The sequence below is a fragment of the Carassius gibelio genome, chromosome B15, assembly GCF_023724105.1.
Source record: "Carassius gibelio isolate Cgi1373 ecotype wild population from Czech Republic chromosome B15, carGib1.2-hapl.c, whole genome shotgun sequence".
NCBI classification, from domain to species: domain Eukaryota; kingdom Metazoa; phylum Chordata; class Actinopteri; order Cypriniformes; family Cyprinidae; genus Carassius; species Carassius gibelio.
The window spans coordinates 1,325,780-1,347,684 of NC_068410.1; the positions used below are offsets into that span (position 1 = coordinate 1,325,780).

General features: G+C 36.5%; 3 protein-coding genes across 3 annotated transcripts; 1 reads left to right on the plus strand and 2 right to left on the minus strand.

The window, feature by feature from the left end:
- Positions 1–225: 225 nt before the first annotated feature.
- folr (folate receptor) lies at positions 226–5,051 on the minus strand. The gene is made up of 5 exons (XM_052575725.1): positions 4,875–5,051; positions 4,038–4,167; positions 3,414–3,602; positions 3,084–3,219; positions 226–1,095 (listed from the first exon to the last, which is right to left on the minus strand). Exons 1-5 carry the CDS (start codon positions 4,892–4,894, stop codon positions 830–832), a joined length of 741 nt encoding a protein of 246 aa, XP_052431685.1. The 5' UTR covers positions 4,895–5,051; the 3' UTR covers positions 226–829.
- A 498-nt stretch (positions 5,052–5,549) lies between these two features.
- Positions 5,550–8,683, plus strand: anapc15 (anaphase promoting complex subunit 15). The gene is made up of 5 exons (XM_052575731.1): positions 5,550–5,716; positions 6,233–6,354; positions 6,449–6,508; positions 6,581–6,718; positions 8,187–8,683. Exons 2-5 carry the CDS (start codon positions 6,235–6,237, stop codon positions 8,232–8,234), a joined length of 366 nt encoding a protein of 121 aa, XP_052431691.1. The 5' UTR covers positions 5,550–5,716; positions 6,233–6,234; the 3' UTR covers positions 8,235–8,683.
- Positions 8,684–9,074: 391 nt separating this feature from the next.
- Positions 9,075–19,284, minus strand: LOC127972296 (transmembrane O-methyltransferase homolog). The gene is made up of 5 exons (XM_052575717.1): positions 19,140–19,284; positions 14,612–14,851; positions 12,266–12,540; positions 11,160–11,356; positions 9,075–9,992 (listed from the first exon to the last, which is right to left on the minus strand). The coding sequence occupies exons 2-5, from the start codon at positions 14,794–14,796 to the stop codon at positions 9,672–9,674; spliced, it is 978 nt and encodes a 325-aa protein (XP_052431677.1). The 5' UTR covers positions 14,797–14,851; positions 19,140–19,284; the 3' UTR covers positions 9,075–9,671.
- Positions 19,285–21,905: the final 2,621 nt, after the last annotated feature.

Here is a 21,905-nt window from a genome sequence, read left to right on the forward strand (position 1 = left end):
CTGTGTCACAGCGCCACCTGTCGGTTCACTGACAGAACACCAGAGAGCAGCCGGACATGCGCTGGTTCTCTTGCGCACCCTTGTTCTGCATGTTGGTTAATAAAATCAAATAAACATTAATTATTTTTATTTACAAATAATTGCTATTTAAAATATGTTATTATATATTTTATTCCATCACACATGCAATACTTGTATAATTCAAATCAAATAAATAATAGAATAAAAATGAAACAATTATTTATTATTATATCAGAGAACATGCAAAAATTATGCAAAATAACATAAATTATTGTTTTATCTTATTATTTTATTTTATTAGGCAACATGCAATAATTGTATAAATAACAGTTTTTTTTTATTTTACTTATATAATTATTGCATGTTATTTTAAGTTCTATTTCAATAAACATTTATATATATATATAAATATATATAAATGTTTATATTCAGTTATTCATAGATTTCATGCCAGAATTTGTTAATGTCATTTTTTAAATTTTGAACCCCATTTCTTGAACACTGCTGTAGTCAGTAAGTGAGGCTTTTCAAATAATGTCATCAAATAAAATGAATAATTATTATTAGTAGTAATTATTTTCTAATCAACAGACATCCCGGAGTAGTTTAACAAGTCTACATCAATAAACAGATTATCAATGTAGATTACATTATATTACTCAACTTCACATGGTTCACCAGACGAAACTGGCTTATCATAAACAAACATTAGATTTCATGCTTTGACTTAGATGCATGCACAGAAACTGAACAGTCCTCCGTTGTGTTGGTCTGTAGAAGTTTATTCTCAGCTGTGATTGTGATGTGGTCAGCGCAGCAGCATCCCCAGCAGCACAAACACCTGCAGGCCTGTTGCCATGGCAACCGTCTCCGGACCGCCGCTCAGGTAATACTCAGCCACCTTCCTGTTGGGGTTTGGACCCGTGAACCACATCTGCATGCAGCGGCCGCTGTCTTTGGTGAGCGTGGTGTACTTGTAGGAGTTTGACCAGATCTTCTCACACATGTCCTGAGCGCTGGGGAAGATCTCCGTCCAGGGTCTGCAGCGAGAGTCACGCGGACAGCGGTTAATACCTGAGAGAGAGAGAGAGAGAGAGAGAGAGAGAGAGAGAGAGTGAAAGTGAGAGAGAGAGAAATGTAAAGATGTGAGCATGGTTCCAGCGAACAGGAAACGCTCTCATAACATTCAGAACAAACGTTCTTCTAGTAATCTAACAGGACCAGTAAACAGTTGATGGTAGCCATTGACTTCCATGGTATTTTTTTAGTCAATGGCTACCGTCAACTCTCTGGTCAACTGCATGTGCAACTGTTAACTGTTCTCTTTAACAGAATCTCATCAGGTCTTTAAAACATTAGCACAGAAACAGTATTTATACATCATTCATCTAACTTTTTTAAATGTTGCTACTTGTGTCAGAACGTTCAGAAAACATTTGAAAGTAACGTTCCCATGATGTTTACAAATGATACAATGTAATGTTCCTGTAACGTTCGTATAGCCAATAAAAAAAGTTTTTAAAACATTTACAAACCTGGGCCCATATTCATAAAGCATCTTAATGCAAAAAGTAGCTCCCAGTGACAAAATTCTAAGAAAATTCTTAGAAATGTGGGCGTTTACTCTTAAAATTAAAGAAAAAATCCCAGTAAAGAAAAAAGTAATTCAGAAAGCATCTTAGCCCTTAAAAGAGGTCTTAAAGTCAAACTTGTTAGGAGCACAGACGAGGACTTTTAAGAGGCATAAGAGTTTCTTTAGCAGAGGAGAAAATGGCAGAAGAAATGTGTTGCAGACAATGGATGACAGTGAGTTAATAAGACGCCATAGATTATATAATAATTTATAATTTAATATAGAAATTAAAGTAATCACTACATTACGATATGTGGCAACTGGGAAAATGCAACAGTGCAATAGTGATGACTTGGGTCTGTCACAAGCTTCTGTAAGCAGAGTGATCACACAAACAATTACAGCACTTTCAGAACATCTTATTGTGTCGCAGTTCATTTAGTTTCCACTGGACATTCCCACCTTGCAGGCTCAAAAAACTGCATTTATGAATATAGCAGGCTGATAGGTGCGCACAAGCAGGAGGAATGAACAGTTAATAGTTTGTGCTCTACGCTCCCATGTCTGCTTCTTGTCCCTTGCAGTGACACCCCTTACGAAAGGAAAATATATTTACCAATATATTTCTTAAAATATATTGTGATATATTGTAATAATATATAATGGTGCTTCCTTCACTGATAGTGACAGCTCTTTGGATCTCATATTGAGAGTTGACAGCAACAGATTCCAAATGCAAATATCACATTTGAAATGAACTCTGGACCTTTATCTGCTCCTTGTAAATGGGATAATGAGGGAATAACACACACCTGGCCAAGGAACAGCTGAGCAGCCAATCGTCCCATTACTTTTGGTCCCTTAAAAAGTGTGAGGCACATATACAAACTGTTGTAATTCCTACACCATTCACCTGATTTGGATGTAAATACCCTTAAATTAAAGCAGTTAAAGCACATCTTGTTCATTTCATTTCAAATCCATTGTGGTGGTGTATCGAGCCAAAAAGATTAGAATTGTGTCCACGTCCCAATATTTATGGACCTAACTGTATATATATTTAGGCAACGTGCAATAATTTTGCTAATTAACAGAAAAGGCCTAATATTAGCTTGTTTGATGTAGTGAAGTAAAAAACTTAACACAAAATAAGAATTAATATTTTTCTAATTCTATAAATGTATTAGTTTTAGTGCAATAGTGCCATTTTTAATATAACAAATTTCTATTTTAATGACAAAAAATGCATTATTATTTAACTTGCAATGGAGTGGAAAAATATATATTTAAAGATCAGGCATCCAATCCTGATCCGATAGTTCAGACAGGAATCACGTTTGTGTGTCATTCTGAGACTTCTTCACCACACAAATTACTCTCAAAAGCAAAAATGCTTTGAAAAGCATCATATTTAGTGACGTGAAAGAGTAAAAGGAATAAAGAGTAGTCAGAAAGCGTAGTGTATTGATGGAGATCTCATGCGACTGACCCGTGCTCCAGTCCCAGCCCTTGTGCCAGTTCTCTTTACAGGTGAAGTCATTCTTACAGTCCTCGAACCAGCTCGTACAGTCCTCCAGACACAGCGGCACGTCCATGATACGCTCCTTACGCCACGACTCGCTCGCCTTCAACACAACACACACAACACTGAGGCTCAATCCTGCTACGAACAGTACACACACACATCATCTATACCAGTCACTAGTTTGAATACTTAAGAGAATGGCTCTGAAAGAAGTCTCTTTTGCTCAGAGCAGAAGATATTTAATCAGGAACATTAAAATGTGAAGTTTTGAGCAGAAGTATGAGGATCTGGTACCGGCTGTATCCAGGGCCCCAGGTGCGGCGAGCACTCGTAGAAACACGTGTCCTGGATGAAGTGCTGCTTACACTTCTCGCTCATACTGCCGCAGTGATTCCAGTTGAAGTTGTACAGGTATGAATTATCCTGATGAGCTTCTTCTGTGGTGTTCGCCGTGCAGCAGGCGTTATCTTTCCACGGAGAACACTGAGAGACACAAACATTCAGGAAACATCCGGATGTGTCTTCATCAGGTTTGGAGAAATGCAGCATTGCATCAGTGTCTCATCAATGGATGCTCTGCAGTGAATGGGTGCCGATGTGTTTGAGTTAAAATCATCTTAATGCTGGATGTGTTTCAGGTTTTGTCTTCTCCAGATGTTCACTGATGGACTGGAGTGCTGTGGATTATCAGTGCTGATGTTTTTGTCAGCTCTCATTCTGACGGCACCCATTCACTGCAGAGCATCCATTGATTAGACACTGATGCAATGCTACATTTCTACAAACCTGATGAAGAAACAAACTCATCCTGATCTCAGATGAATTGAGAGTGTGCATGTTTTTATAATGTTTTGTTTTGCATTATTTGATCATTGATACAGTAGAGATGTGTGTGTGTGTGTGTGTTGTGTCTCGTACCTGCAGATACAGCTGTCCCTCCGGCCTGGGCTCTGTGATCTGGTGTTTTCCATCCATACACATGTTGAGTTTGTCTGCAGCAGAAACACAGGACAGCAGCGCTATCAGCAAGAGCAGAAACAACAGCAGCCTGCGCAAAACAACAAGAGACGAGAGACGAGACACAGACAAATCAGAGAAGATTAGTTCACGGTCACAGAGCTGATGTTCTGTTCTCACAGCCTTCTGAACGCACAAGTCACAATATACAGCTGTGAGCCCAACACAGTGTCTGAGGCTCTCTAAAACTAACAGACCCAGAAAATAATGCTTTAGAATATACTCAAATAAATTATTAATAATAATAATAAAACAAAGAACATTTTTGAGGTAAATTGAAAAAGAAATATTTGTAACTGTCTGGGATTATTTATCTACCGATTTATTGTTTAGAAATAAATAGATAAATTATAACAATAAAATCAAGAATACCAAACAGCAAATATATATATATATATATATATATATGCTATAAATACTAAATAAATATTTGATATGTGCCTAATAAAATATCAGTGGTGCAAAAAAAAATTATTTTAATAAAACAATAAAAAATAAAATAAATAAAACTTTTGAGGTGGAATGAATAAGTATAAATGTAATAAGTTTTTGTTTGAATCCTGTTGATCTGAAGCTATTTGAATATTTTATGAATAGTCATTCAAATGGACAAAACACTAAAAGCTTCTCAGAATCGTTTCGATTATTAACTTTCCATTGTAATAATGTAACTTTTCTCCAGGTATGTTCTGAAGTCACTGTGTGGAGAATGAAATAAAGTAAGTTTTGTTTTCCTACCTTGAAAGAGAGATGTCCATTGTGCTGTCTGGATCTGAGAATGCTCTTTATTCCCAGGACTGTGTGAATGTGGCTGGTTCAGCGGATCAAAGTCTAGTGAAGACTGGTGAAGAGTGATAACTCCAGTAATGAGACGTTCACGCTGACCTGGACCCTGAACCCTCACAGCACACACCTGACCAACAGCCTTCCAGCTTCAGAGAGTCAATCTTCAATCAGGGTTCCTTTGACCTCACGCTTTTATTAGATTTGGGTTTTATACGCTTGTTTCTGTGCGACAGTGGGAGTTATGAGGGTCATGATGAACTCCATGTGATTTTTATTTCTCTTAAACCTGTTTGTGTCAGACCTTCACTGTTAGTCACATGTTTTAATTGCATATGGATTTTATTTTTATTTAAACCTCGATTAAGTTTAAGGTTAATCCATAAACGAGATATAAGGTTGTGCTGCAAGTTCATCTTTAATTCTAATTGAATCCAGAATCAAAATGATGGGTTAAATGGAAACCTTCTTATTTTTTTAAAAAAAGTCTGGTGCAACAGAATTATTTGATAAACCTTGAATTAATCTAGATTTAAAATTAAAATCGCAAGCCATTTAGTTATAATTTCAAAATTAATGTTCTGAAGTGTGCGAGCCGACATTTAAACAAGTGTCTCTCTCAACAAATGAGGATTGTATGTGTATCTAATTTTTTTCTCCCTCTTCAGCAGGCGCCTCGTGTTATTTTGTTGGCGGAACTAAAGAGCGCTGGATGGTGTTTCCGGTGGGACGCATTCAGTGCAGCACCAGCGCGCGACCGCCGTGTGTTTATATTTGAAATTTCTGTGCATATGCAGGTAAAAATATGTTATTTACTCTAATTAAAATTAATCAGTCGTGGTATGTAGCCATGTAAATGCATTTAAGTGACCGAACGGAGGAGTATATAGTTCCGTGTCGCTTCTGTCGGTGTAATATTCAGTGTTGAAGAGAAACTGTGGAAGTATACTGTGGTGATCTGAGAAATAACAAAGTTCAAATGTTCATCACATGGAAAACAATACTATAGTACTACTTTGGTGCATGTTTAATAATATGGTAGTACATGGCATTTTCACAGTATTTACAGGAATGTTATATCATACAAAACATGATATTACTATAGTGCATATGCACAAACATGGGAATAGCATAATACTTGCCATGTATTTACATAGAACTCATAGCATCTCATAAAAACGAGGTATTGTCTTAGTAATTAATTGCATGATGTTTTCGTTGAGTTATTACATATAACTCAAAGCAGTGAGATCATAAGTGTGGCATTACCATGGAAGACAATGTTTAATGTACGTGTGTGTGTGTGTGTGCAGAGATGTCCACCCTGTTCCCGTCTCTGTTCCCGAGAGTGACCGAGTCTCTGTGGTTTAATCTGGACCGACCGTGTGTGGATGAAGCAGAGCTGCACCAGCAGGAGCAACAGCACCAGACCTGGGTCAGTGTGTGTGTGTGTGTGTGTGTGTGAGAGAGAGAGAGAGAGAGAGAGAGAGAGTGTGTGTGTGTGTGTTGATGAGGCTTTGCATCTTCAGTTACAGAACATCGCAGAGAAGGACAATAACCTGATGCCCATCGGTCGGCCCATCTTTGAGGTGAGTGTGAGGCAGTGAGATGTGATTCCTGTCGCTGGATGAGTGTGTGAAACGTGCTTTACCTTCCGAAAGACCTTCGATGAGGAAGAGGAGGAGGATGATGAAGATGAGGAAGACAGCGAGGAAGACTCGGAAGACGATGAAGATATGCAGGACATGGACGACATGAACATCTACAACGAGTTTCCTGATGATGGAGAAATTAATGAGGTCAAGACACTCTCACTCACTCTCACTCTCACACACACACACACACACACACACACATTCACTCACTCTCACACACACACAGACTCACATTCACTCTCACACACACATTCACATTCACTCTCTCTCACACACACACACACACAGACTCACATTCACTCTCTCACACACACACACACTCACTCTCACATTCACTCACTTACACACACACACTCTCACATTCACTCACACTCTTTCTCACACACACTCACACACACACATACACACTCTCACATTCACTCACTCTCACACACACACTCACACACACACACACAGACTCACATTCACTCTCTAACACACACTCTCACTCTCACATTCACTCACACACACACATTCACATTCACATTCACTCTCTCTCACACACACACACATTTACATTACATTTACATTTAATCATTTAGCAGACGCTTTTATCCAAAGCGACTTACAAATGAGAACAATAGAAGCAGTCAGGTCAACAAGAGAACAACCACAGAATACAAGTGCCATGACAAGTCTCAGTTAGTCTAGTATAGAACGCATAGCCAGGTGTATATAAATTTTTTTTTTTTTTTTTTTTTTTTTAAATGAAAAAGACAAGAAAAGGAAAAGTGCTGGTGTTAGTAGGTTAAGTGCAGGCGAAAAAGATGAGTCTTTAGATGTTTCTTGAAAATGAGTAAAGACTCCGCTGTACGAATTGAGATTGGGAGGTCATTCCACCAGCTGGGCACAGTCCAGGAAAAGGTCCGTGAGAGTGATTTTGAATTTCTTTGGGATGGCACCACAAGGCGTTGTTCACTTGCAGAGCGCAAGCTTCTGGAGGGCACATAGGATTTAACCAGTGAGTTTAGGTAAGTTGGTGCCGTGCCAGTGGTTGTCTTGTAGGCAAGCATCAGTACCTTGACTCACATTCACAGACTCACATTCACTCTCTCTCACACACACACACTCACTCTCACATTCACTCACTTACACACACACTCTCACATTCACTCACACTCTTTCTCACACACACACTCACCCACACTCTCACATTCACACTCACTCACTCACTCTCTCACACACACACACACACACTCTCTCATATTCACTCACACACACACTCACCCACCAACACACTCACCCACACACACTCACATTCACTCACACACACACTCTCACATTCACTCACACACACACTCACCCACTCTCTCACACTCACTCACTCTCTCACACAGACTCACTCACACACACCTTTTTACACTTTAACCACACTTTTTATTTTTTTACAATTTTAACTACAATTAGTGAAAACAAAATGAATTTTCGCATAGTGTAGTTCAGTGAGGTGCATTGATTTTAATATTAAATGTGTAAACAGATTTTGAAGTCTTCTGACAGCACAAACAGTGATGTGACTCGCCAGCTGCAGTTTTGATTGTGGATGAATGACGTGTGTGTCACTCGCTGACAGGTCGACATGGAAGGAGCCGATCAAGACCAGGACCAGTGGATGATCTAGACCAGATCCAGACCAGATCCTGCAGTCAGTGTGGTTTTGCTGTTGCTTTTCAAAGGCTTTGTGCAGGAGGAACTACGATGGACTGGAAAGAAACGTCTGTGTGCAGCTGGACTCTCAAAACACACACACACACACACAGATCACAAGACATTGAGTATTCAGTGTTCCTGTGTTTCTGATAAAAGCAGCACTTGTCGCAACATGAACTTTTGTCACTTTTTAAGCTCATAGAAACCATACGGTGACTCTTTGGCCGATCACGTTACTGAGTTACTGTTTCTGCATGTCATCAAACATCTACTTTACAGCTCTGCCTCACTAAATCACCTCCGACGGCTGTTATCATGTGTTCATGAACCTTTGACTCAACCCAGAGATTAGGAACAGCTATGAGCTGTTTGTATCATAATACTTCAGTGTGGTTGAAAATAAATTTGTATAGTCAATTATTCATCTTGTTTTATTTGTCAGTTTTGGTCTCATTTGAATAGAATCAGTTGTTTAATAACATCTTTGTAGACTTGAAGGCTCCTTTCCTCTGCATCATTACAAGTGAATAGTAACAAATGTAAATGTGGGTGTGGCTCTCAACTGTATGTAGATGAGCGTGAGTTTGTAGGGGCGGAGCTTAAGAATGAAACATTATGTCATACAATTAAAAAACAAAACATGGAGGGGTGAATTGTTCACAGTAAGATCTATAAGATTCATTCAGAGACCAGATGGGGTAATTTTCATTTCATGCAAACTTTAACAAATTAAAAGAACATTTACCAACTTTAGTCTGAATGAATGCCATGCTTTATGTAACATCTATGTGTGTATGTATATATATATATATATATATATATATATATATATATATATATATATATATATATATATATATATATATAAACATTTATTAAATTCTGTTTCATGAAGAAAGAAACATGAATGAAAAGAAGTTGTAAGGGATAAAAGTACTTATGTTTTAATTTTTACTATTAACCAGAGTAAAGTTTTTCTGTCTAGTGGAAATTTATTTCTGAAAATAATTTACACTCCTAAGTTTTCACCAGAAGGTCCAGTTATTACATTTTGATAAAACATGAGGTTTAAAAAAGTATGCACAGATGAATTGCCCATAATAAAATTGTTATTTTGTGCCAGCTTTAATTAAGTCCCAAATACTTAAACTTAATAAGTGTTCAATGTCTTTCCCGTAGCTCAAACGTAAATCTTGTCACTACCAACGCCAAGGTCATGGGTTTGATTCCCAGAAAAGCAAGGAACGATTAAATGTTAATGTGTGCATTGAATGCAACGCAAGTCACTTCGGATGAATGTGAATGTTGCTAATCGCCTGATGATTGATGCTAGTGAACCAGCATCAAATAAACGAAAGCTGTGACACCAACTGTTCAGAGTGTCACTTTAACATCCTGTAAGCGTGTTTTACTTGATCCCGAGGAAGGTGAGCTCGGCCATGCCGTCACGGATGCCACGGATGTACTCCAGCGTGGCACGGTGAACTCTGACCTCGTACAGGCCGGAGCGGCGCACGTGTCGCAGGAAGTTGGGCGCTCCGGGGAAGATGACGTTATCTGCCAGAATGATGGAGCCCTCACCCAGCAGACCGCTGCCCTCCAGCAGCTGCAGGTCCGGCAGGTAACAGCGCTTCCAGTGATCCATGAAGACCAGATCCAGACGCTCCACGCCGAAATCCTCACGCAGACGCGGGATCACCTCATCCGACGGACGCACGATCAGCTCCACCTGAGCAACAGATCAAACCAATCAGACCAACACAGTGTTGGGGGAAATTACTCTTAAAGTAATGCATTACAATATTGCTTTACTTCCTAAAAGTAACTAATTACCTTAGTTACTTTTTATGGAAAATAATGCATTACAATATTGTGTCACTTCCTAAAAAGAAACGAATTATGTTACTTATTTACATTTCATGGAAAGGAAAGCATTACAATATTGCGTTAAACTTTAAAAAAGTAACTAATTACGTTATTTATTTACTTTTCATGGAAAGGAAAGCATTACAATATTGTGTTACTTTCTAAAAAAGTAACTAATTACGTTATTTATTTACTTTTCATGGAAAGGAATGCAATGTGTTACTTTTACCATGACTGTTTTTGGAAAGTTATGTAGTCGGATTTTCAAGTAACTAGTAAAGTAATGCATTACTTTTTAATTTACAGGAAAATAGTTACTTTTTCCCATTTATTGATTGGAAGCTCTCCTGTGCCCAAGTTGAGAGAAATCAGGAGTAAGTGTTACTTCCTAAAAAAGTAACTAATTACGTAACTTAGTTACTTTTTATGGAAAGTAATACATTACCATACTTTCAGTGTTGGGGTAAAGCATTACAAGTAACGCAAGTTATGTAATCAGATTACGTTTTCTCAAGTAACTAGTAAAGTAACACATTACTTTTTATTTTACAATGGAATATATGAGTTAAATTTTCACTTGTTACTTTTTTCACCTATTTGTTGATTGAAAGCTCTCCTGTCTCCATGAGAAATCAGGAGTAAGATGTTACTTTAGCTCTAGAATAAATGGGAACACGTATTAATTCATCTCACTTTTATATGAAAAAAGATTCAAAAATGATTAAAAACAGTAAAAATTCAACTCCGAATTTGACACAAACCTGCAATAAATGTTAAATAATACAAATAAACTTTTATATATTTAATCCCATTTTATGCACTGACCTTCAATGATCCAATGAACATAATTAATTGTTATTAGTTACTTTTTTAGGGAGTGACGCAATATTGTAATACATAAAAGTAACTTTCCATAACACAGGTTACTTTTTAAATATGGGCAGGGCTTGCTTTTTTGTTTTTTTTTAACATTAAAAAAGTTCTTCTTTTACAAATGTAAAAGCACTTTAAATTTGTCTCATAAACTCACCATGTCCTCATCAAAACCTGCCAACCGGATGATTTTCTCAGCCACTTGAGCATTTCTCTCGTCCATCTCGACGGAGTAAATGCGTGCGCCGATGGGCAGCGAGCGGGCGATGCGGACCGTGCTGTAGCCGCAGTGAGTGCCCAGTTCCAGCACCGTGATGGGACAGTGTTCCTGCAGCAGCCGGTCCAGAATCTTACCTGTGTGACAGCCAATGATGTTTTATCCAAGAGTGGGCCCCATTTACTTTCTTAATTAATGTTTATGTACTTATTTTTGTTTTTGTAAGACACTTAATATCCAGGAATATTACTGATTTTACTGCACTGACACTATCGGATGAGTCACCTTTTTACAACACAGATTGTATTAATGCAGCTTCATAGAGGTAAACAGGAAATAGCAGAACTAAGTAAAACAAACAAACAAACAAACAAACAAACAAAAAAATTCTGCTGTGTGCTGTTGGAAAATATCTGAACCCGTCGATGCTTAATTTGTTGTTGATTTGGCCACTGTATCAAATAAACACCTAGGGTTGCATTTGTTTTTTAAAAGAGTGCAAAAGTAAGCATATCTTACATATTTTTGCTCTTTTGTTGGGTTTGATTGCTTCTATTGTTCTCATTTGTAAGTTGCTTTAGATAAAAACATCTGATAATGCCTCTCTTAATATATATCTAGCACTTTTAAGCCTTTCTGTAGGTAGAAATACTATCCTTCCATACAATGTAAAATACCTCCAGGTTTTGTTTTCTTCCAGCTGCGCTCCATGAGAATAATCTGAATTTATCTGAATATAGACACTATTTTCTATACTCAGTTGTTGAGGTGGTACATCCTGATTTTTATTTGTTTTAGCTTATTTTATATTAATTCATTTTAAGTCATCTTGTGGGTCCCTCTTTGAGAAACACTGTTTTAAATCTCTTCAATAATTAACAATGGTTAGGACACATATGGTTGTCAAATACCATCTATATTTACATTTAGTAAATGCTCTTCAGATGGTTCACATGCTAGAGTTTTTGGGTCACAAAAAATAAATGTCTCCTCTAAAAATAGAAATAAGCATGATAGATGTGTTAATGTGTGAGTGTGTTTATGACCTTTCTTGGGTCCGATGTTGCTGATGAACTCCACTTTGCTGCACCACTGGTCGAATGTGTCCAGGATGCTCTGGGCGTCTCCGGGTGTGGCGTGGGTCAGGATGTACTGAAACGCCCGCTCCTCTCGACTGAGGCCCGTCAGACAGTCCCGCACCCAGCGGATAAGAACAGCCCGATACAGCAACACGAAATAATATCGGTAACGGATAATCAGTGTGAGCAAGAACGGAAGAAAAGCCAACGCGATCGCAGGAGAAACCATCTTCAGCTTTGACCTGAGAACACAGAGACACTTCAGACAGTACAAACCCACCAAGCACACCCTAGTAGCAAACGCACAGCAACTACAAATTAAAATCAATCAGAACAGTTTAGCAACAGCACATGTTAGAAACCACATAGCCAGGGTCAGATTAATGCATAAGCATGCACAGCCAAAAACGGCTTGTCTTATTCAGCACTTTTGTTTAATTTCTTGTCAAAATATCTAAAAATACTCAAATTAAAATGCATTTGCTTCAGGGGAAAAACTAAATTAAGTGATTTTTGCTTTAAAAAGTAATATCTGCCAGTGGTGTAAGTGAAATATTCTTAAATAAAGATTATTTTACTTACCCCACTGGCAGATATATAATTGCTGTTTTCCCTGGAAACTTGATTATATATTGTTCGTCAGTGTTTTTGTCTAATAAATGCATCCTAATTTAAGAGTTTTTAGATATTTAAACTAGAAAAAAAAAACTTTTACAGGCCCAAATTACACTAAGGAAAATAATTACTTTTAATTCTACAGGGTTCATATAACAGCGAAAAAATAACAACAAAAAGATTTTACCAAGAAAATAAACTAACAATAAATAAATAAGATAAAAGCAACAAACTCTTTCAATTTTTATGCCACAAAATTGTTCTTATATATACAAATAAGTTATTTGTAATTCTGTGATAGAGAACACTGATTTTTTATTTATATGATTGAGATTAATTGTGTTGGCTGGGGTGGTAAAAGTATTTATTAATAGGATTAGGTGTAAAAAAATATTAAGAGGTAAATCTAGCCCTGCACATAGCAACACATTAGTCCTTCTGTGGTCTTCTGTCACTTCTGACTGGAGAATTTTAAGTTTTGAATTTTTAATCACAGCTTCATCAGAATTTTGCATAACTTGGTGACTTTTAAGGCACTTGGAATGTAAACACAGAAAAAAATTGATGTCATGATTCAAAATAGTCACACTCTTGGTCTTCGGTCAGAAATGACCAACCATTGGAAGTGAATGGGAATTGGACAAAAACACACTTTGGTGAAACTGGTGTGATCCTCAAAAAAAAAAAAAAAAAAAAAAAATCACTTTGAAAAACGTTGCAGCGATTTCCTCTCAGACCGTTGATAAAGTACTATTGTCAGAGATTTTAACATTCATGTTGATAATACAAATGTTGCATTAGGACATGCATTTACTGACCTAATAAAGTCTTTTGGAGTCATGCAAAACATCAGCACGTTAACACTTCAAATCACTATTTCTAAAAATATCTAAAATGTGACAAAAAGTAGTCTTCAGATTTTTTAAAATATATATTCAAATCTCCCACCTAATAAAATAATGTTATTATGTCTAAAAACAACCAGGCAATTCACATGCCACTCTAGAGAGCGCTTTAGCGGCAACTAGTGGGAACACAATGGCATTACATGTTTTTCTTTCTTTTTGAACAACCAAATGGTGCTAATCTGCCTTCCAAAATTAAAAAGTAATAAAAAAATCTATATATTTTACTATATAATTATATATATTTAAAAATACAATCTATATGTAAAATGGATATTACTGCATAAATATCAACTAGTACCACGAAACCCTCTCAAAATGCTAAATGAAAAAAAAAATTATCTAGAATTTAACAAAACTATATTAAAATGATTTTACTGAAAAAAATCAGTATCTGTCACTTTTTACCGTAAAGAAAATGAGTAAGATTCACAAATAAACAGAACACCCTGGACAATATATAGCAACACTTAAAATATGAATAACCATATAGCAACACAGTAAAAACTGCATTGTAATATTCTCAAAGCAGAAAAAGCTAAGCACTGACTGCTAGAGGTCCAGTGCATCACTATCAGCCTAACAGACATTACTCTAGAGCAAATACTTCAGTTCCTGCACACATACATAATTAAAATGCCTTGGTTTTTGCTCTGTGATGTGACAGAACACCTTCACCTTCCAGAGATGTAACTGAAGACACGAGCTCAACCCTGAGCTGATCTCGGATCAGTTTCATTCCAACTAACACCAGCACACAGATAACTGATGATAATGAAATAAATGACTTTACCAGATCCGTAACTCTCTTGACCCACAGGAGACACTCTGAGGAAGACGGTGTTCAGAAGAGAGACAGACAGACAGAACGCGACCGGTGCACAGACACAAGCTCGTGCAGCCAATCAGATTCCTCCGTCTGAATAATGGATGGAGCGCACAGGGCCTCCTCTTACACCTGTGTCTCACCTGGAGCATCACGTGACCGTCTCACCTGAGCGCAGAAATATTGCTGGGTATTTACAGAGGTTGTCTGGAATGGAAGCCAACAAATAAATACAACAAAATTTTATTTAATTACAAAATATACATATTGGGTTTTTGGACAGTCATCACATAGTCAATATAAAAATAAGTAAATACATAAGAAATAGATGTTTTTTTTTTTAAAGGTGTAATGTTTAAATGCCAGTACCTATGTACTCTCAATAGGTTAAAAAGGTAATGCAATATCTGAAGTTATGAAAAAATAAGGCGTCTCTGAAGAGATTTAACACAATTTGGCTGAAAAACAGAATACAACACCAAAATATATATGACCCGTTCAACTTATTTTTTAATTATCATTAAGACATTTTTAACTAAAATATGAGTCCTTTATAAAACTTCCTCCAGTGAAAAAGTGTTCTGGTCTGAATCAGGAGAGAAATCTGCACAGATCAAGCAGCGTTTAAACAGGAGATGCACTTTTTCACTGGAGGAAGAGTTTAATATGGATTATGAGTTAAAAATGCTGGATTTGTTTCATCTTTTGTCTTCTCCAGATGTTCACTGATGGACTGGAGTGCTGTGGATTATTGTGATGTTTTTATCAGACTCTCATTCTGACGGCACCCATTCACTGCAGAGCATCCATTGATGAGACACTGATGCAATACTACATTTCTACAAATCTGATGGAGACACACATTTACTGCACGCTTAGAGAAGAACAGTTTCTCAGCTGTTATGAAGTGATTCCCAAAGAAATAAACAAATGCAGAGCATAAACCAATCTTTGATGAGCATTCAATGTTTGCCAGAATAATGGCAATATAATAAAGTTCCCAATCAATACAACATTTATATAGTCCATTTAATCTACTACAAAGTCGGCAAATAAAGCATGTTTAAAATGTAGTCTTTCTCTTCTAGAAAACCAAAAATACTGACGACTCATTTTTCAGTATAATCATGACTACAACTGGATCTGGTTGACACAATGGCACAGAAAAACAGAAATGTGATGTGATGGTCCTCTTCATCCTGCATTTACACAACAGTTCTTCACTGTGGCCACTAGATGGACACATTCAACATATGACCACAATAAATAATTGAGGTCATTAATGGATCCTCATTAAAATAAATAAATAAACAAACAGAGATTAAACCATATAACCCTTTAATGGCTATATATGTGTCCACTGCTGTCAAAGACTATTGCGGATAATACTCCATGGATATAGTGACAGTGTTTGTATTAAGTGCACGTGTCTCTACATAGTGTTAAACATAATTATTTGTGTAGTACAGAGCTGTCATAGCGTCACTATGATCATATATAACCCCCAGTGAACTGTTTACATGTGCAGATGTCAACAGAAACAGATTCACATTCATTCACTCAGGGGCGGATCTAGAAAAATATTGATGGGGTGGCGAGAAGGGGGCAGGAATTTTATTCGGGGTGGCAACATATGGCAGACGTATATGTACTGAATTTAGTCACAGTTATCACAGATTGATGATAAATATATGTGCACACTACAAAAGGACACAGGCTATCATTTACAAACTTAATCTCATGCAATCAATGTCTTGCATTTGAAACAGTTCATATAAGGAATAAGTGACCATACCCCATAAGCACCACACACTCACTAATGCATACAGTATGCATCCACATGTCATTAAGAGCATTATAAAAGATTCAGTGTTATCAATATGTCCATTTATTATAAGAAACACAAGATTTTAACAGCCAATGACATTTCCAGCTGGGGAGACTCAACTGATTTTCTACAGTTTAGTGTTAATCATCATCTAACTCAACCAGTCAAGAGCTACATTTAGCCTTAGATGTTATATGAATATGGTCCTGAAGCATAGCTTTTATTAGCTGACAATAATCATAAATAAATAAACATTATATTATTGTTTCTGAAAAATATGGTGTTATTGTTTTGGCAAGTTTAAATTAAAACTTCTATGAAACCTTGTGTGATATTCCTTTAAAATAATGTTTTAGTATATGTTTTTTTAAGTATATTTTACTGAGCAATTTCTTACATAATTTCTTTGAGTTAGACCAAACTTTTATTTTGGTGGGTTGTAACCAGAGTTTCTGTGTTTTTTAATTAACTATTATTATTAGCTAATAGGAAGTATAGCATATCAAGTATAAAATACTTGAAGTATAGCATACTATACTGTGCAATAGAACTATATTTCTGTTTGAATTTCTTCAAGTTATACCAAAATGTTATTCTGACAGGTTGTCGTAAAGACATTGCCGTTTCTGTCAGTCTGTGTATACGATACGAATGAATGACGATAGTTTTATCAAATGAAATGGTGAAATCCTCTCATAGCGCGCTGACGTGCACATGTGTAGCCTACATCATCTGTTAATATAGTGAAGAGCTGAAAACACCACGCATGCTTCAGTGTGTGTGAGTGTGTGTGTGTGTGTGTGTGTGTGTAGTAGAGCACACATTCCCAGAGACGTGTATAACAACACCTTAAGGGTTCCCATAAGCAGGATTTATTGTTGTGCCCCCCTTCCTCAAATATGATGATGGAAAAAACACCTACTATAGGGGTGAAAAAATAACTTTATTCAAATAAAAAACTAAATGAATAAATTGTATTAATTACAAATCACAATTGTAGCTCTCCACATTTACCTGTGGCTATAACTTTATTATGACTCTAATTTATTTTATAGTCTCAAGCATTCAGAAATCATGCAAAAGGAAACTAAGCAGTTTTACTATGATAAAACCATGGTTTATTTTTGTAAGGGTTGTGATATGCACGTTTTTTGTTGAAGAAATTATAAAGCCTGTGTCATCAATAGCAAAAAGGTGTCCAAAAATGAAAGATTTAGTGAATATTTGAATGAAATGTTTGGTCAGTATCCTAAACAAGGATTTGATCGTCCTGTAAGTGTAACAGCAGCAATCACATGGCATTTGTAATAACATGTACATAAATAGTTTATTTTGTATTTGCCTACATTATGTACTTTAACAGTGTTATTATTAACCAATCATTATTGCCTCATTATTTATTTTATATAATGCATTTTAAGCCATTTTAAAGGCTATTGATGGCTTAGGTCTGTTTTTATAGCAACAACAACAACAAAAATATTACAGTATATTAATACTTTGTAAATTATTAGAGTTTGGGGTTCGCGAATCATTTGAGTCAATTTGGGGATTGCGAATCATTTGAATCAGTTCGGGAGTTCGTAGCGGGATCGCAAATCATTTGAGTCAATTTGGGGATTGCGAATCATTTGAATCAGTTCGGGAGTTCGTAGTGGGATCGCGAATCATTTAAGTCAGTTTGGGAGTTCGGAGCGGGATCGCGAATCATTTTAGTCATTTCGGGTGTTCAAAGCGGGTTTCGCGAATCATTTGAATCAGTTTGGGGATCGCAAATCATTTGAATCAGTTCGGGAGTTCGGAGCGGGATCACGAATCACTCGCGCTCGAAAGATTCGCGCTTGTAAATTTTCAAATTGGCCATAACCTTTAATTCGTTGGTCAGGTTGCTGCCAAATGCCATCCTATGCCACCCCGGTAGATCCGCCCCTGATTCACATCGACATGCAGCATATATACGGTGCAATAACTCACTGATAAACAGACAGTAGGTAGCACAAATAAAAACACACAGCTACCATAACAATGATCAACCATATTTCTGAACACTTGTTAAACATGAAAGCTCAATTACTTTTCTTTCCATGTTAATCATCCCTCAGTCTCTCTCACCTTCAACCACTGACATCTCAGGAGCTGATATATTTAGCACACAAACACAGTTCTGAATCTGACGAGCTACTTTCATCAGAACATTAAGAGAACATTCAAAACATAATGTTTGCATAATGGTCAAATTTAATATTCCCTCGATGTTGGCATAACAAGTAATAATAATAATACACTTAAAAAACTTAAAATTCAGAAATAAAGATTTTGTAACTTATTGGGAGCATTCTTAGAACATAGTTTTCAAAAGTTATGACCAGTTTTGCATTAAAAAATAAATTAAATGACTGTATTTTAAGACTAGTCTAAGCTGTTTCCATTTTTGTGTCCCTAGTTAATAGCCATACCCCTTCACTAATGTGAAGCTCTGTCTGCCGCCAGGAAACATGTGTTTTTGTGTTGATTGTCCTGGCAAAAGACTCGCAGAAGAAATGCCAAGCTTTTTAAATAGAGCTGGTCTCTTGAGACGCCAATGTAACACTGATAGCAACAAATGACAGCAGTATTTATAGATGAACACCTGTGGACACTAGAGACGTGAATGAGATCTGATCAAACCTCAACACCGTGATGGACCTCCACAGCGCTGCTCCAAGCCTCATCAGGATCCCGTTACTTTCTGTGCAAATATTCAAGATTGCTTCGAGCAGCTTCAGCGATCACTGAAGATGATCAAATATAAACTGATTCTGACCATCAGTTCATACAGAAACATCATCATGACAGGAAAATTTGCTCAGCTAACAAGGAACGATCTCAGAACTCTGGCTAAGGTTCTGGCAAGGTTCTCACAAAGTTATGAACAAACGTTCTTCGAGTAATATTAATAGAAAGTTAATCCAGCTGGTCTTCAACAGCGATCTCAAAATGTTAGCACAGCAGCATTCATGGAACGTTTTATTACCAAAACATTTCAGTTGCATGTTCATCTAAAAATGTTTAGATTTTGACAAACTTTTTTTGTTATTCATGCTATTCTATTGTTTTACAAATAGGCTATTATGGAAACTTTACTTTTGAACATTCTCTTAACGTAAATAAATGTCTAAATATAATATTCCATGAACGATGTATAAATATCATTATTTGTTCTAACGATTTGCAAACATTCTTATAGACCAGACAACTTTAAACAAACATTCGATTAACATTACTGGAAGAACGTTTGTTCATAACTTTGATAGAACCTTGTTCTGAGAACGTTGCTACCTGGAATTTGGGTCTTCACAGGCAACAAGTTTAGGTCCTAAAAACATAGTGGGAACATTGTTTTGAAATGTTTCCTAAAACACTGAAATGTCCAGTTTTCTAAGAACGTTAAAATGTGAAGTTTTCTTGTTATTATTATAGTTATTTAAGAGTTACAAAAACCTCTTACAACATCGTACTAACTTTATTTTCACCAAAATATTTGTTACTTAAACCTTTACTCCGTTTCTTAGATCATTCTAGTACAAATAACATCTTAAGGACATTCTGAGAACGTTGTTCTAATAACGTTTTCTCTCAAAATTGTGAGAACTTTAAGCTATATCAAATATTAACAATATTCCGTTTTATAAACATTATTCTATGATCGATTTGTCCCGAAATTTACATAACTTCCAATGGTTAAAAGGTGTATGTTTTAACTTTAGCGGGCATTCCGCTGAACTATCGCATATCAGCTGAAGAATCCTCTCGATTCCCGCCATTAATCACCGCGCGCTTCCCGGGGGCGTCGTTTATGAGTGATTATGTAACGAGAGCTGGATTATTATCACCTTTAATGTAGAAGAATCTATTTGTGGATCTGCTCGGTTTCAGCAGGCTTGGCATCGCTGGATCTTCTGGAGGATTCCAGCGCGGAACACACACACGCATCCTAACCGCTACGTGTTTTCAAACACGTTTAACGAACACTCCCCCTGCCTGTCATTGGTCAGTTCAACTGATAGCCCCGCCCACAAACTCACATGATTGGTCGAGTCAGAAGCTGCTCAAATTAACGTTCTGAAATTGATTTTACGTTATATTAAAATAAACAAAAACATCCCAAGATGATTATGATGCATTACATTTTACTAAAGAACTCAACTGAATCAACTCTGAAATTAACTGAGCTGAATATTGACACTTTTTCATGTTAGAGATTTAAATTTTGCATCCGTTATTTAACACTGTTTAATACTGTAAAGCTGCTTGGAAAGAATCTGTAGGCTACTGTATAAAGTGTTGTATAGAGATAAACTTGAATTATATGTATTAAGCCACAGAAGAGTCTTCATTAATTCTTATATATATTAACATCTTTCTCAAAAAAAAAAAAATAAAAAAAAAAATAAGGTAAGTTATTTTTTTTAAAATATGTTAAGTGAATCTGAAAAGTTTTGCACTAAACATAGTTCTAAAATAAATAGATAATTATTTCTTCCAAATGAAGACAAAAAGAGCATTTTTTTTCTCTGTTCTGTTCCTCTTTTTTTTTTTTTTTTTTGTCCACACAATGAAAGTAAATGGGGTCCAGTGTTTTTCAGCCAACATTCTGCAAAATATCTTCTGTTGTGTCTCACAGAAGAAAGAAAGTCAGGTTTGGAACATCATTAGGGTGAGTAAAATTATAATTTTATGTTAATTATTGTTTCCAGAGAGTAAATTAAACAGAACTATGATGATGAAGGGGGGAGGGGGGTATATATTTTAGAGGAAAATTAGATATTTAACATCCAAATAAAAATTTATTTTATATGGCAAATTTCACAAAATAAACTTCTACCATATACATATTTCTCTCCTGTATCAAAATAAGTGTTATTCATTTTTAGTCCATAAAGGCATAGTATAGATAGTGTTATGACCACTTCTCATATGATTATCCTGTTTTAATAAGTCTCAGATATGTTTGGTTGAAAGCAGCAGCTCCAGCTGGAGTGGTCTTATACTGTAACGTGATCTCGACTCGCTGCACTTCACCAGCTGCTGGATTCCAACAATGGGACGTCACTGCCACGATCGCCACGGCAACAGTGCTCCTGGATCAGGTGGACTCACGAGGAAAAGAGGAGACGGAGCAGCAGAATTCCTGTCCTGAATCTGAGGCGGATGCTCCATCTGCTCCGCCTTCTGGAAAGATTTATACTGAAGTTATTTCAGCTCACACACAAGTCAACAAACCACTGTAAGTGGAAGAGATGACTCTAACCCCTCAAACACATTCCTCTCATGATGCATCATTTCTGATGATTTTTTTTATTTATTTTTTGTATGTCACATGTATGCTGTGACACAGAGACGTCTGTCTACATTAATGATACAGAAAATTCAGCTTTGCATCACAGGAATCAC